The 15,873-nt window shown below is 42.9% G+C and overlaps 1 protein-coding gene across 4 annotated transcripts in view; it reads right to left on the bottom strand.

Moving 5' to 3' along the window:
- KITLG (KIT ligand) overlaps positions 1-15,873 on the bottom strand; it is a 109,333-nt gene that overhangs the window by 27,040 nt on the left and 66,420 nt on the right. For 3 of the 4 annotated variants that reach the window (XM_083699487.1, XM_083699484.1, XM_083699485.1), the window contains exon 2: positions 10,885-10,998. The exons of the other annotated variant lie outside the window; for it this stretch is intronic. Coding sequence is in view for 2 of the 3 variants with exons in the window: in XM_083699484.1 (XP_083555610.1) it covers positions 10,885-10,998 (114 nt within the window). In the remaining variant the exon portion in view is untranslated. The remainder of the gene's footprint in view (positions 1-10,884; positions 10,999-15,873) is intronic. 4 annotated transcript variants of the gene reach the window in all.

The following is a 15,873-nucleotide window of genomic DNA, read 5'->3' as shown; positions in this document are numbered from 1 at the left end:
TCTCAGCAAAGCTCATACTTAGAAGAATCCTTCTCAGGATCCTAATCCTCCAACCCTTTCAGCCTTGCATTACCTTCCTTGATTTCTGAAGTATTTGCCTGTCCTGCCTCTCTTAACACTGTCAGCTGAACTTCTTTGAAGGTTGCATGCCTCCTCTGATGTCACAGAAAGCACTTGGATAGACCCTTACAATTTAAAGGTCCAGAGCCAACAGTTTGGAAATTTACATAAATCTTGCCCGCATGTGAAATTCAGTAAAACCTTTCAAGGCCTCAGTCAGGGAGACAGTTGCACACCCTTCAGCCAAAAGATAACACAGGCCTGTGTACCACTTCCTTAACCCATTTGTAATGGGTTGTTGCTGGTCCAGTAATCTGGTAAGCAATCAACTCCAGCACTAATTGTGACACAGCTACTTGCAAGGTGCTCTGTAAAGCACCTGCTTCCTGCATGGGAACTGGAAAATTGAGGTGTGTCATGTCCTTGGCAGGCTACATCACACAGAGCAGATGAGCCACCACTACCGAGAAGGCCCTCTGCCTGGTTCCCTGTAACTTGGCTTCTCGCAGTGAGGGAACCGCCAGAAGGCCCTCGGTGCTGGACCTCAGTGTCCGGGTAGAACGATGGGGGTGGAGATGCTCCTTCAGGTATACTGGACCGAGGCCATTTAGGGCTTTAAAGGTCAGCACCAACACTTTGCATTGTGCTCGGAAACGTACTGGGAGCCAATGTAGGTTTTTCAAGACCGGTGTTATATGGTCTCGGCGGCCGCTCCTAGTCACCAGTCTGGCTGCTGTGTTCTGGATTAGTTGTAGTTTCCGGGTCTCCTTCAAAGGTAGCCCCACGTGGAGCGCATTGCAGTAGTCCAAGCGGGAGATAACCAGAGCATGCACCACTCTGGCGAGGCAGTCCGCAGGCAGATAGGATCTCAGCCTGCGTACCAGATGGAGCTGGTACACAGCTGCCCTGGACACGGATTTAACCTGTGCCTCCATGGACAGCTGTGAGTCCAAAATGACTCCCAGGCTGCACACCTGGTCCTTCAGGGGCACAGTTACCCCATTAAGGACAAGGGAATCCTCCACACCTGCCTGCCTCCTGTCCCCCAGAAACAGGACTTCTGTCTTGTCAGGATTCAATCTCAATCTGTAAGCCGCCATCCATCCTCCAACTGCCTCCAGATACTCACACAGGAAAATTGCTGAAGAATTGTTATTTATCATTTAAAAGAGTGACTATAAATTACATGATAATTTGCTTGGAAAAATGTATTGATAATGTAAGTGTGAACGGGAAACGTGAGGAAGTCCAAAAAGGTTTGAAAATTTGTTAAGACAAAAGGAATGTTGTTTATTATTTTTGTATTTTTTATAAAAAACCCTAATAAATATCTTTATAAAAAAAAAAAAACAGATACTCACACAGGACCGTCACTGCCTTCACTGGTTCTGATTTGGAAGAGAGGTAGAGCTGGGTATCATCCGCATACTGATGAACACCCAGCCCAACCCCCTGATGATCTCTCCCAGCGGCTGCATGTAGATGTTGAAAAGCATGGGGGAGAGGACAGAACCCTGAGGCACCCCACAAGTGAGAGCCCAGGGGTCTGAACACTCATCCCCCACCACCACTTTCTGAACATGGCCCAGGAGGAAGGAGCGGAACCACTGTATGACAGTGCCCCCAGCTACCAGCCCCTCAAGACGGTCCAGAAGGATGTTATGGTCGATGGTATCAAATGCCACTGAGAGATCCAGCAGAACCAGGAAACAGCTCTCACCTTTGTCCCTAGCCCGCCGGAGATCATCAAGGCAGTTTCAGTCCCATGATGAGGCCTGAATCCCGACTGGAAGGGATCCAAATGGTCCGCTTCTTCCAGGCGTGCCTGGAGTTGTTCGGCAACCACTCGCTCAATCACCTTGCCCAAGAATGGAAGATTTGAGACTGGGCGATAGTTGGCCATCGTGGCCGCATCTAAAGATGGTTTTTTAAGAAGCGGTTTAATAACCGCCTCTTTCAGCGGGTCTGGGAAGGCTCCCTCATGGAGAAAAGCATTCACCACCCCACGAAGCCCATCACAGTAGGGAAAATAATCTACTACTACTGTGACTTAGGGAAAGACAGCCAGGAACACCCTAGGGAAGCTGCCTTAGTCCAGCCCTCTCCTACCTGGTGTCCTTTAAGATGAACAAAACCTCCAGCTGGTGAGAGTGGTAATCTAACCAGGTTGGGGAAGCCTATCCATTCAAACTGGACCAGCTCTAGAGGGTTTTTCTAGGCTGAAAGTTTTCTCAGCCTAGATATCTAATTAATTAGACTCTTAACACAGAATGAACATCATTTTTTCGGTCCCTAGCTCAGTAGACCAATCCCCTTCACCTGCCTGATTCTCTATTTGCATGCCAAGCTGTATATATAGTACTCCAAACAAACATACATAACTAGACTCAGGAAACAGCCCTGCCATTTCTGGTAGAGCTGATGACTGAGCAATGGTGAGGCCTGGATAGAGCTGCTCACTAGGAAACTTGTACTCCAGGACTACCTCTCCGTCATTTCTCAATGAGTAGACCTGCTGTCCATCTGTGGTTGGGCCGGGCATCCAGATAATGCTTTTCTATGCACTACTGCAGCTCTCAATTGCCCCAACCCCCCTTCAGCCCTTCATTAACTGCAATGCTGCTACAGTCAACTTCACAGATTCCCCACCCCTGCATTTCCCTAGGAAAACCCACTATGCCATGATGATAATACTGGACTATGTCTCCTCAAAAGGAACATGAAATTGTGGGTTGTGGTTGTTGTTGTTGTTATTCTCTGCCCATCTGGCTGGGTTTTCCCAACCACTCTGGGCAGCTTACAGCATATATAAAAACATAATAAAACATCAAACATAAAAAATTCCCGATACAGGGCTGCCTTCAGATGTCTTCTAAAAGTTGTGCAGTTCTTTATCTCCTTGACATCTGAAAGGAGGGTGTTCCACAGGGAGGGTGCCACTACTGAGAAGGTCCTCTGCCTGGTTCCCTGTAACTTCACTTCTTGAGGGAACCTGCAGAAGATCCTCGGAGGAGGACCTCAGTGTCTGGGCTGAGCGATGGTGGTGGAGACTTAAAGTGGGGTGGGGATACCTCAAAGTCCAGAGGCAGAATGTGAACCTCTAAGCCTCTGTGTTTAGAGCTTGGGGTTTTCACCAGTCATATTCCCCACCAGCCTTCCTCACCACCCTCCAACAGACCATATGGAATGTGGGCCAATTCCAATTTTTTTGAGGACTGTTTACTACCCAGCACCTCAGCTCTGTGGTGCTTCTGTGTCCTTTCCCTCCTTTATGTTATGTGCCCTGAGCCATTTTCTCCAGCTGGTTTCTACTAGGAAGATTTGGGGAAAGCTGTAGAAAGATGAAGTGGGATTACCATTACCGAATTATCAGTACAATAAATGTTTATGTGTTCAGCAGTAGCATTGCTGCAGGGCAGGATCAAGAATGAATATCTGATCCGTAAGTTTGTTTTGGGAAGGAACACTGAACGTTTTGCTCTTGGAACTCAGGTTAAAAGCTGCAATGATTGCCATAAGCAATTACATATACTAAATGACAAACACATGTATTATATACTTAGCCAAGGCTTTATTTGTTTTGTTTGCCTAATGTTAATAGTTTAGATATTATGTTTCCAGTGTGAGTAGACTATGAAACAGTAAAGTGTTTCTTACCATAAAAATGAACCATCTTAGCACATACATTTTGATATAAGTTGAGCTTGGCCAGCCCTACCACTAGACAGAGTGAGGCGGATGCCTCAGGTGTCAAATGCCGGAGGACAGCAGTATCCCTCCTATCATTCACTCCAAGGGTGGCACCTTTTTATATATATAAAAGAGGAACCTCTGGTTGCAGATACCTTTGGGAAAATAGGTCCCATGATTAGTGCAACATATAGTACTTCTGATACAGAGAGGAATCTCCTCTTTCATTAGTATGTGCACAACTACTCTGGAAGCACTGAATGACCACTCACTTTGCATCCCTTCCTTGCATAAGCAGAAAATGATCTGCAGACCTGCTCTCCTAGCACACAGAGTACATGTTCTGCATGTGCAACAATCCTAACACACACCCAGGTGATACCTACCCCAGAAGAGTTTTATTGAGCTTTTTGATCACTATCACAATCTACAACCGTGGGACCCTTTCCCCTTGGGAGCTTTCCCAAAAGTTTCAAGTGTGCTTTTATAATTTTAGTGTGCTTTTAAAATTCACTTAAGGCAAGTTGTAAAATTTAATTTGTTGTTACTCACAGTCAGAGATTTCCGGGTGCAAATTAAAAACAAACAACGAGAAGAGTTGGAAAGGCACAGTTGTTGTAGGATGATAAAGAGAAGGTGGGATGGTTCAAGAGAGGACAGAAGGAGCAAAAAGGACTGGAGTGAGTTCCGTTCAGATGGCAGAATTGGCTTCAGACAGTGAAAAGGAAGGTCACAAAGGGGGGGGGGTGTTTGAAGAATGATTCCAAAGGTTTAAAAAGATGCCAAAGATTATGAGCAAATTGATGGCCACCTCTTGCTGATGTTATCATAAAGAACAACAACTTAATATATTACAGGATCACAGAAAACCATCACAGTAATCCAGTGGCATAGCGTGGGGGTGCAGGGGGGGCCGGCCGCACCGGGCGCAACATCTGGGGGTTAGGGTTAGGGGGCGCAAATCCACGGGTTAGGGGGTGCAAATTACTTGCCTTGCCCCGGGTGCTGACAACCCACGCTACGCCACTGCAGTAATCCAATCATTGACACACAAACTTAGAAACTGCATCAAAAGAGCAATACCAACTAATCAATACAGCAGCAACAGAATCAAATGCTTGTTTAAAAAGCAAAGTTTTCCACTGCTGGTAAACACAAATAAGGAGGAAGATGATTTTAACCTCTTGAAGCAGGGAGTTCCACATATGAGGTCTGACCACAACACACACACACCATAAAAACATTCCTGTCTTGCCAGCAAGTCTCCTCAAAGGCAAGGGAACATGCAGAGGAAACAGCCACAGATGCTCTTGGGGACCCCAAGCCTGGGGGCCAAATTGCCCCCACAAGCCTCTTTATATGGGACTCTCCCCAGCACTACTTTGAACCCTCCTCAGCTGTTTTTGCCTAGCTGCAATATGCCCTCTAGCTCTGATAATGCCTCCTTGAATGGAGGAGAGAGGGGTGTGTGAGAGTGATTGTAGAAACTAGCCTACAATACAAAGATCTAGTCAGCCTTCATTGCTCTGTCAATTTTTGCCTCTGGTACCTCCCACCAGTGGCATGCAGCCCCTGGAAGGTTTTCCAGAAGAGAATTCACCCCTTGTGTTGAAAATAGCTCCCTCTGCAGCTGAGACAATGAAGGGGCCATGTGATCTCTGCTTCTTGTCCAAGTCAAGATTTTAGCAGCAGAATTCTGTACCAACCAATACTTCAGAGTAGTTTTCATGGGCAGTGGCACATATATCCATTATGGTAGTCCATCTGAGATGCAGCTAATGAATGTAGGACCATAGTCAATAGGGGCTTAGAGAATCATAGAACTGTAGAGTTGGAAGGGACCATGAAGGTCAACTAATCCAAACCCCTGCAATGCAGGAATCTTAGCTGAAGCATCCATGACAAAGGGCCATCCAACCTCTGCTTAGAAACCTGCCAGGAAGGAGAGTTCACCACTCCTCATGGGAGACCTTTCTGCTGTCAAACAGCGTAATACAGTGAAATGTACGAGACTGACAAAAATCAACCTGTTTATGAGTCTATGCTTATTTGTGTCATTTGGTTCAGATTACTTTGTTGGTTGTATAATACCTTCCATTCAAACAAGGACAATAATAATTTTTAAAGGGAAGTTTGCACTTAGACCAAAGCTTATATGCGGCTTTTGTGTAGGAACAGGCCATTTGTTGTTTGAATAAATAGCTGAACAAAGCCTTATGGCTTCACTTAGCACAGCTGCTAGATCTTCCGTTTCATTTCATTTGCCCCTTCTCTGTATTTGCAGTTTGTTTCTTCTGCTTAGATGTCTGATTCTCACTTTCTTTCCTACTTGCACATTTCTCCTCTCTTGCCTCTTGTTTATATTCTCCCACACGATACATTTCCTCTTAATTCCTTCTGTCTCAGCTGGAAAAGTGTGCTTCCCTTCTAAGTAGAGCAATGAAACAGTTAACGATATTTACTTATTTAACAGCGCAATACTAAAACCACTTATGCCAGACCACTTCTACTGAAGTTGATGACTCTTGAGTAAGTGGATCATGAACAGTGATTATAAAACTGTGCGGCATCACTCATAAAACCATATTACATTAACACAATTAATAGAAAATGAAAATTTTGTGCATAGAATGTTTCCAGGCAGCTCATGAAAATATAAAAAGCATTGTTTCAGAGTTGCCGCTTAAAATTAAAAGCCTGGAGAGGAGGGTAATTAAAATTAAGCACAGCAATTAAAAAATAGGAACAGCAGCAATGCACACTAAAATTGTAAATTCTTCCAGACCCCCATCATACTGCCTTACATGAGTAAGCTGAGCAGAGACACACATAAGAGTGCTTTTGAAATGGTTTGTAAAAGGCCAACATGTACGCTTATTTTTAGAAATCTGAAAAAAGACTGTCTGTCAAACAGAGAAGGGCTGTAGCACAGTGGTAGAGCACAAACTTTACATGCAGGTTCCATCCCTGGCATCTCTAGATAGGGCTAGGAAAGATTCATGACCCAAACCCTGAAGAACAGGGTTGTGAGGATGAAATAGACAGGAGGCGAACCATGCATACCACCTTGAGCTCCTTGGAAGATAAAGGTGGTATACAAATGTAATGTATAAAAAAATAAAGAAGTTCAAGCTTAGAATCACACTAGGAACTGTTCTTGGCGCTTGAGTAACTGGCGATGGTGGGGAACCATGCAAAGGTGGAAACTGTCTGCACATTGTGTCTGAAGAACTGGACATGGAGGAAGGGGTTGATTTCCTTCATGAGCACAAATCACTCTATGTATAAGATAAGCCAACAGGTGCAGAGTCAGCCCAGTCAGTGCTGACTATATAAGTCAGGCATGGCCAAACATGGCCCTCCAGCTGTTTTGGGACTACAGTTCCCATCATCGCTGATCACTGGTCCTGTTAGATAGAGATGATGGGAGTTGTTGTCCCAAAACAGCTGGAGGGCCAAGTTTGGCCATGCCTGGTATAAGTGATTAAGGCATATCACACTCAGTCTTGTGCTGTCTGTGTCGGAGTCAATCTTGAGAAGTGATTCAAAGATCTGAATTGATGGAGCAATGGAGGTATTTCTACTTATCTGTATCTGCAAAGCCTACAAGCTGTATGTATATATCAACGCCCAGAAATGTATTACTGAAGCCTTATCTTCTGCAACAGTAAACTATTTGGACCTTAAGCTGCCTCTGTGTGGCGAATGGAACTGGGGGCAACTTCCACTGTGTGGGTATCTCACCTCAGATTTCCAACACATTAGAGGATCCATGTGTGCATTGTTTATGAACTTCCCCACCACCACCAAACAAACAAACAAGCATTAAACTCCTTGTTAGGAAAAACAACAACATGAAACTATTTCATTTTCCCTTGGGAAGCTGGTAGGTGTGATTGTTCGTACTGCACAAGTTAATAACCACATTTCTTCCAATATGGAGATCAGCTTCACCATAAATATTTATGGTAGCATGAAATGGATTGCATGAAGGCATGTAACGTGCAAGAGCTCAAAAATCTCAAAGGTTTACTGTACCGAAAGAGAGATGATCATATGCAGGACTGTTTCACACCACGTCTTACCATCTCATTCCCCTCCCCACAGCCACACACATTGCAAATACCACAAAGCTAAACCATGGCTTGACACAAGCACATGACTGTGGGGGCTGCAGAAAGAATATTGTGGTTACTTGCTCCTCCTTTGGTTCTGCTACATTGCTGTGACCTAAACTATGGTTTGGCTTAGTGTGCCATCCAAACCTGGTTTTGTAATTTATCTTCTCCACATAAACCACAAACCAAATGCTATAGAACAAACCTTTCTAGAGGGAGAAAAGCCATAAGCCTGGATATGGATGACATGTTAAGCCAAACCATGGCATAGTTCACAGAAGCACAGCAGCATCAGGACTGGAGGAGAAGCAAATGACTGCAATCTCCTTTCTGAGATCCTGTGATTTCACACTAAGCAGGGCTGTAGTTAATGGAGCGATAGCCAGGCTCTCAGCCCTGGGTGAAGCTTCTACAGGGGCACCACTGAGGCTCCCAGCTTGCAGGGGCTTCCTCTGACCGCACCACCTCTTTGCAGCTCCAGAGTCTAAAAGTGTCCTTCCTGTCTTTTGTAGCAGTGTGGATCTTGAGATCCTCCTTCCCCTTTCCCCCTGTCTGTTTTGGAACTGTGTGCGAAAGAGAAATCCTGGAGAAAGTTGCTCTCCAAGCAAGTTAGAAAGGAAAAGTTTCGTTTCCTTCCTTCCTTCCTTCCTTCCTTCCTTCCTTCCTTCCTTCCTTCCTTCCTTCCTTCTTTTGCTTCCATCAATGTCTCAAAGATCAATTGAAAGTGGTGAAGAGATCGGAACACCACCTCCTGCCCGTTTTGGGAACAAAAGCACTTTGGAGTATTGCTTGCTTATGTTTGTTCTCTCCCTCCCTCTCCCCCTCCCTCCCTCTCTCTCTCTCTCTCTCTCTCTCTCTCTCTCTCTCTCTCTGTGTGTGTGTGTGTGTGTGTTTGGATCTAGAGGAAAACATACATGTTTACACCATATGAATACATAAAGAGGGCACTGCTGCATACAATCAGCTGCAAAAATTGAGTCCTCTTCATACTGAAAATAAAATATCTGCAATGAAATAAATGTGATGCTGACATATGAAGCACTTTGTATTTATCCCTTCCTGTAGTGTGTGTGTGTGAGTACACAAAAACATGTGGGGTGGTGGTTGGTGGTGGCAAACCGAGTCTTTGCCCCAGGTGACAGAAAGCCTAGTTTCAGCACTGCACTAAACCATGGTTTGGCTTAGCTTAATGTGCAAACTGGGTCAATGTGGAGCAGTATCAGCTAATGTTTCCCTTATTTTATTTACTCATTTCCACATTAAAAGCAAAATGTTTCTCATAAGTGAGGGAACATGTGTTTTCTAGAATCCATGTGACTTTAAAAAAATTGTTCAGCTCACAAGATCTCTGTACATTGTTCATAACTGTACTGCGTGCTGTTTTACTTGCTCTTTACTTGGGGGTAAAACATGCAAGGCTGTGTGTTACAAATTGTTTCTCAGTGACATTTCCATTATCTGAGTCTTGCTGGGATGATCTAATCTAAATTGGCAGAAACCCCTTTGAGATGCATTTTTGTAAAAGAAAAAAACAATACAATTCATAAAAGATTGCCCTTTTTCTAATTAGGGGAAAAGCACGCGATTTGGTTTGTCTTCCATAAGATTGTGAGAACACAAGCAGAAAGCTCCTCAATCCATTATTTTCAAGTAAAAACACACAAACGAAACACTCAGGTTTAGGTTAAGGGGCCAGGGGGCCTATTTACCATGGGCTTGAGAGAAAAGCTAATACTAGCACTTGGGGAATTTGCTAATGGGCATCAAAAATGGACCAAAGAAAACAAATTAAGGAAATCTGAGATGTGCTGCTGACTATTAGAACAAACATTTGAGTTGAAAAGGAAGCCCTCGAAGGCTGCTGTCTTGGATGCTGCAAATCTGGGGTAGCCAACATGATGCTCTCCAGAGGTTGTTGGATTGTAGCAATTATTGCAGGCCAAAGTGCTGTGAAACCATTGCCCCACCCAATCAAGGACTACACATGGCAATATTCATTTTGGATTGAATTAGCCACAACCCTATCGATTACAGATGTAAGGGGTTTGGCCTAGGCATTGGGTATATTCTATATTAACCAACCTACTTGCTGGATGTTTTATGGGTGTTGATCCAGAGATGGTTAGGCCCTGTGACATACATCAAATATCTTCTTGACTGGATTGCTGCCTTGAGGAGCGCTATGACCCTGGACCCCACACATGGGCATCTGGGCAGAAGCACCTCCTCCTGGATTCCTTTAATGGGATACCTGTTCCCTCAGCGGGGCAGACAGAGTCTTACAGACTCTCCTCCAACCAAGACTAAGGCCTAACCCTAAGTTGTGACAATTGTTATGAGGAAGGTAAAACCTTCAGATGAGGCAAATTAGTCTGACAGAAAAATTCCTCCCTGGTCCCCAATATTGGGACTGAGATCATCTATAACAAGGTCATGCACTGAGCAATCACCCACAGTAACAGGTAGGCACAAGCTGATCCCAAATGGAAAAATGGCAGTGCCAGGGAAGAGGCTAGCTGCTTTTTATTTCTGAGAAGTGGACCAGAGTGAAGTCTTCCTTTGGACCTTGTCTGCCCTGGGCCCATCAGCAATTGGTCAATTTACAGGCAGGTTGAATCCAAGTCCCCCCAGTGACCTGGTCCCTCACTGGCTGGAGGTCCTGAGCAGAGAGAATTCCCTTGGGATGAGGTGGTGGAGTCAATGCCTGACTGCAATACTGTGCTACAGTGGAGATGAGCAGAATTCCCATCATCCCTGATGATTGACCATGCTAGCAGGGACTGCTGGGAATTGGAGTCCAACAGTTTCTGGTGGGCACGGAGTTGGCTAGCTCTGCTGTAAACACAACCATTTTTGTGAATGCACTTTCAATCTTCAATTGTAAGTCAAGAAGCACTTCCGTCAACATGCTTTCCCCAGTGTCCCTTCTCGCTTACTGTAGTCTGCTTACTGTGGCTGCTTAGCATAGTCACAACACTTAGTATATAAAAAGAAGGTTACAAGGAAAGCCACTTGCCAGTTTTGCAATGTCATACACATCATCCGTCACAGGATTCCCGCAGGGACTTTGGGCTCTGATAAGAGGATTAAGGAGGAGCAGCTGAAGATAAAAGCAAGTGATAATCCAAGTCTGTAAAAGAGAGGGAATATTTGCTTGGTAAACTTCACAAGAACCAATTACATACAGTAACATGTGATACTTTGAAGTGAAACATTTCTTGGCTAGTAAAATAGTCAATCACTAGCTTACAAAAATGCAGACGAGTATGATAAAAATGCTGATATCATGGGTTGAGATTTCATTGGGCAATATTTGCAGGAAAAAATTCATGCTTCCAAGGCAAATATAAAGTTCTCCACAGAGCAGACTCATTGAAATTAATAGACCTAACTCTGTAATGTTCATTAAACCCCATGGATTCAACTCTGAATAAAACTTAGTTGAATACTACCCAAAGTGTTTATCTCCCCGACCCAATCGTCTCAAGGAGACATGAAAATGCCTAGAACAGGCTCAAGATGCCTAGAATGTATTTCATAAATGTTTTTGTTAGCTGGATAATAGGAGCATAAAATAGGCTATTCATAAAATGTAGGTTGCACCCAAGTTTTACTGAGAGTAAACTCAAACTGAAAGGGATGCACCTAAGTGTTCATTCATTTAAAGGGACTTCTGCAGAGTATGGCTAACGTTGGATGCAAACCCTACTTATATACAGATTTGTTTACTGCTCTCATGAGCCATTTTAAGCATCATTTGGGAAAGTGGCATATAGATTACCGGTATTTTGAAGATGATGTTAAGTACCAGTAGCTGGACAGCAACAGTGGGAAAAGGTATTCTACTTTTGAGCCATGCTGGTGGACTTTCCAGGAACATTGACTTGGCCACTGTGAGAAGCAGGATGCTGGACTAGGTGGCATTTTGGTCTGTTCTGGAAGGGTTCTTTCTTGGTCCTTACCATATTCACACAAGCAAAGATGTGAAATCCCACTTCAGGAAACCAGTTCCATGCAAACAATGATCCTGAGATGCGGACACACTTCACACATTAGAATAGCACACCCAGCTTTCACATGTTACAGCTGAGCATTTCCCCAAGCCAGAGCTGTTTGGAGCACACCCAGGGGTAGCACTCTTTGAAATTGCACTTCAGTGTAATGAAGTTGATCACAGAGACTTGCCTATAGTTTCATTTTTGCACTTCCCCAGCAAACCACACATTTTTGCTTGCATTTTATCTTAAAATATGCATTTTAGCACCTTTTTTTAATCCAAGAACTGTTATCTCAGAATTAGACATGCAAAAACCAAAGGATAACCATGTTCTGATCCATATATTTGTCTCGGAATTGTGAATTAGTTTGGCTCCTTAAAAATGTAAGCAGAGCCATGCCAGATCAGGCCAAGAGTCCATGCAGTCTAGCATCCTGTTCGCACAGTAGCTAACTTGATGCCTTTTAAAAGCTCATAAGCAGTGCATGAGTACAAAACCACTCTCCCCACCTGTGTTTGCCAGCAACTGGCAGAATTCAGGGCATACTGCCATTGAGAGCCTTCTCCTCTATGAGTTTGTCTACTCCTCTGTTAAAGCCACTCAGGTAGGTAGCCATCACTACCTCTTGTGGGAACAGGTTCTAGAGTTAAGTACTGTGTGAAAGTACCTCCTTTAGTCTGCCCTGAATTTTCCAATATTCACCTTCATTGGATGAACCAGTATCATAAGAGAGCAGGAAAAACCTTCATTGCGTGCTTATAAACCCAATGCACACATGGAGTCTGTTCTTAGCTGTTAAGGCTACTAGGAACATCCAGCACCAATTTGTTTGATCCTTTTAACAAACCAATCTGTTCCAATGACCCATCTTGCAGCAATAAATATGTAAGTCAACTGTGTAGGAATGTCACTCATTTCACAGTTATCAAATTACTAGCAATTAATTTAATTCATTGTAATTATCTTGAATTATTTGTGTAGAAATGGACTGCACATAAATTCTTTTGTCTCCGTATTTATTTTTGGTATTTGCTGCCCTATAACATGCTGCCCTATAACATGAAGTTCTCTGGATAGCTAACAATAAGTAATCAAAAATAAGTGAAATACTATGGCAACCATTAAAAGGGGAAGAAGCCAGACAGATACAATGAAACAGAACTTGCCACATCCTCAAAATTAAAAAAAACAAACACAAAAATCATGGTTCCTACGCAGAGAGGGAGACTACTTAAATTATGTAAAAGGCTTGGGTGAACTAAAAGGTATTCTGCCTGGCAGCAAAAAGACCACAAAAATGGCTAGCCCCCTAGTAACCTATTCCATAACTGAGATGCCTCTACTGAAAAGGACCTGTCTCTGGTGATTGCTCACCTCACTTCATTAATAAGAGGTACCAGGAACAGGACTTCTTAGGAGGATGTTAAGGTTTGGGTCAACATGTGTAGGAGAAGACAGTCTTTCATGTAACCTGGTCCCATGCTGCTTAGGGTTTCTAAGATTCAAACCAGTGTTTTAAATAGGGCCCAGGGGCTAGTGCAACTGACAATGCACAGGCATAGTGTGATCAAGCAGCCAAGTCTAGACTGATTCTTACTGTGTTTTATTTTGGATTTTTTCTATTATTTATTATTATTAAACTGCTGAGTCTCAGGGCACTTTCAGACCTGTTTATTGGGCATTCGTCATTATTTGTTTTCAGGGAGATTATATGGCAATTGCTGTTTAATGAACATGGGAAGGTTGGGTGCTGCTGCCTTGAAGCAAAAGCTTTTCTACACTTTCCAGTGAATCTCCCTGTCACTTTCCTTATTACAAAAAGTCCACTCTTTGGGGGAAATGGGTTTTTTGCATAACACTTCCCACTTATCTGTGCAATTGTTCAACCTAAATTTGTATGCATGTGACTGAATTCCACCCCAAAACAGATATTGTCTGGAAGCAGCTTCAGTTAATAAACTTGTGACCCTCTTCTGCACCAACCACAGTTTCTGGATTGCTTTTAAAAGCAGCCAATCTATCATGCACTGCAAGAGTCTAAACAAGAAACAAGCAATTCATAATTTTCTAAGCGTCTCTTGTGCTACCTACCAGTCACCATCTCTTTACCACTAGCTAAAAAGCAGTATAAAGCTTTTCTTCACAAGAAAGCTGCTCCACTTTCCTTATCTTTTGCCTTTTCTGTAGAGGAGTTCTGCAATATGCTTTTTGAGAGGAGGTGGCCAGTGGTTCACAGAGTGTTCTGAATGTGTCTCTCTTATGTGCATCTCTCCATATTCTTACAAGTTCTATTCTGTCAGATTTTGGTTTTTATATTTTATTCCATCAACTTTTGCCTGTGGTTGGACATGATTTTTTTTGTCACTCATGTCCACCCAAACTAGCAAAAGCTTGATTTCATAAAGATCATCTTAAGGTGCTTATGGCTCCTTGAAACTCTAAGTGGTTTGAATCTATGTTTGTATTAATAGCTATTTTCAAATGTGTGTTTCAAAGTACTCTCCGCATCACATTTTGTATTAGATAAATGCTAGGGTAGATGCAGACGACCATTGATCTACTACCAAATCTATGATAAAAGAATTCTCCTTACCAGTTGACAAGATGATACAAAGGGCCACATAACCTCACAATGAGAGAAGTGACCCTGAAATTCATGGGTTTGTTGTTTGTTTTGCATTGAACCTGCCTCTTGAGTTCACAGAATAACCTCACATTCTTACCTTTTGAGAAAGAGGGGGATTTTGTAATGCCCTTCAACTTAATTTCATAAGTATCTGTCATGTCATGCCCAGTAAGTGAATAAATGCACACAAAAGCAGCTTTGTGAGTGCTGACTTTTTTTATTAAAAAAAGGCTAATACAAGTAACATTATAAGTTTTCAAAATATGTCAAACGTAATTTGGAAGAAGCTTCATAACTGTGGAGCCCTCACCACTTCCTTGGGTATTTTCTGCAATTGAAGTATATTTCAAAAACCTATAAAACCTTTTATTTTGTTGATGACTACCGTTGGCAGGGTTTAAGCTGTCCTGAAGTGGAGGGGTTAACAACTGATTATTCTTATGACTTTAATAAAATGCTTCTGTGGTGTGAGCTCCACTTCTCTGTAGCATGCATCCTATCAGCTTGTTGAAAGAGTAGTCCTTACTTTGCAAAGCTCCCTTTTGGTGAGCCACAACTATTCTCCCCATCATTTACACGTGAACAGAATTGAGAATGAGACTTGCAAGAGTCCCCCCAAAAGACTTGCTTTAACTGATGTGCAGGAGAATCTCCAGTGAGCACCTCACATTTCAGTCAACAGGTTTTCTGATACATGTCAACAGCTGCACAAAATTGAATATGACAGCAGATTTCACAACACGGATTATACGTATTAATTGGTACTTTGATCTAGTTAACATTATGCTGTTAAAACAAACCTCCCACATACTGTTATGCCTCATAGCTACATGCAGTTATAGAATTTAAAATAATTAATCCTAGAGGATACAGCTGAAGAGCAAAGAATCGGAAAACTACAAAACAAACCTTGGCTGCATACACAATATCCCTTTAAAATGCATTTGAAGCACATTCTTTTCCTCTAAGAATTCTGGACACTGTAGTTTACCCCTCACAGAGTGACAATTCCCATCAACCTGCTAGGAATGAGCTATCGAGTTATAGTGTGTATAACTCTTAACATTTTCCTGTGGAATTAAATAAATGGGATTACATAATGGAGCATGACCCCAAGCGATCCATGTGAATCTTGTCTGCTCCCAGAAGGCAAAAGGGGAGTTCCAATGCTTCCTGCAGCCTGTGAAATACCCTCTGAATTGCATGGTAAGATGTATTAACTGGATATTTCAAGACTGAGACCACAGTGGAAGGCTTCAGAATTTGGGTGTGCATCTCAAGTTCCCTGCCTTTTTTTTTTTAAGCAAATGATGCACAACTTTCTCTTTTACACTGTTCAATCAAACATACCCATCAATATCACACATTGTTTGCCTAAAAT

The sequence above is a fragment of the Podarcis gaigeae genome (assembly GCF_964106915.1).
Source record: "Podarcis gaigeae genome assembly, chromosome: 10".
NCBI lineage: Eukaryota > Metazoa > Chordata > Lepidosauria > Squamata > Lacertidae > Podarcis > Podarcis gaigeae.
The sequence above is the reverse complement of the archived record's forward strand: the minus strand, read 5'-3'. Positions and strand labels throughout refer to the sequence as shown.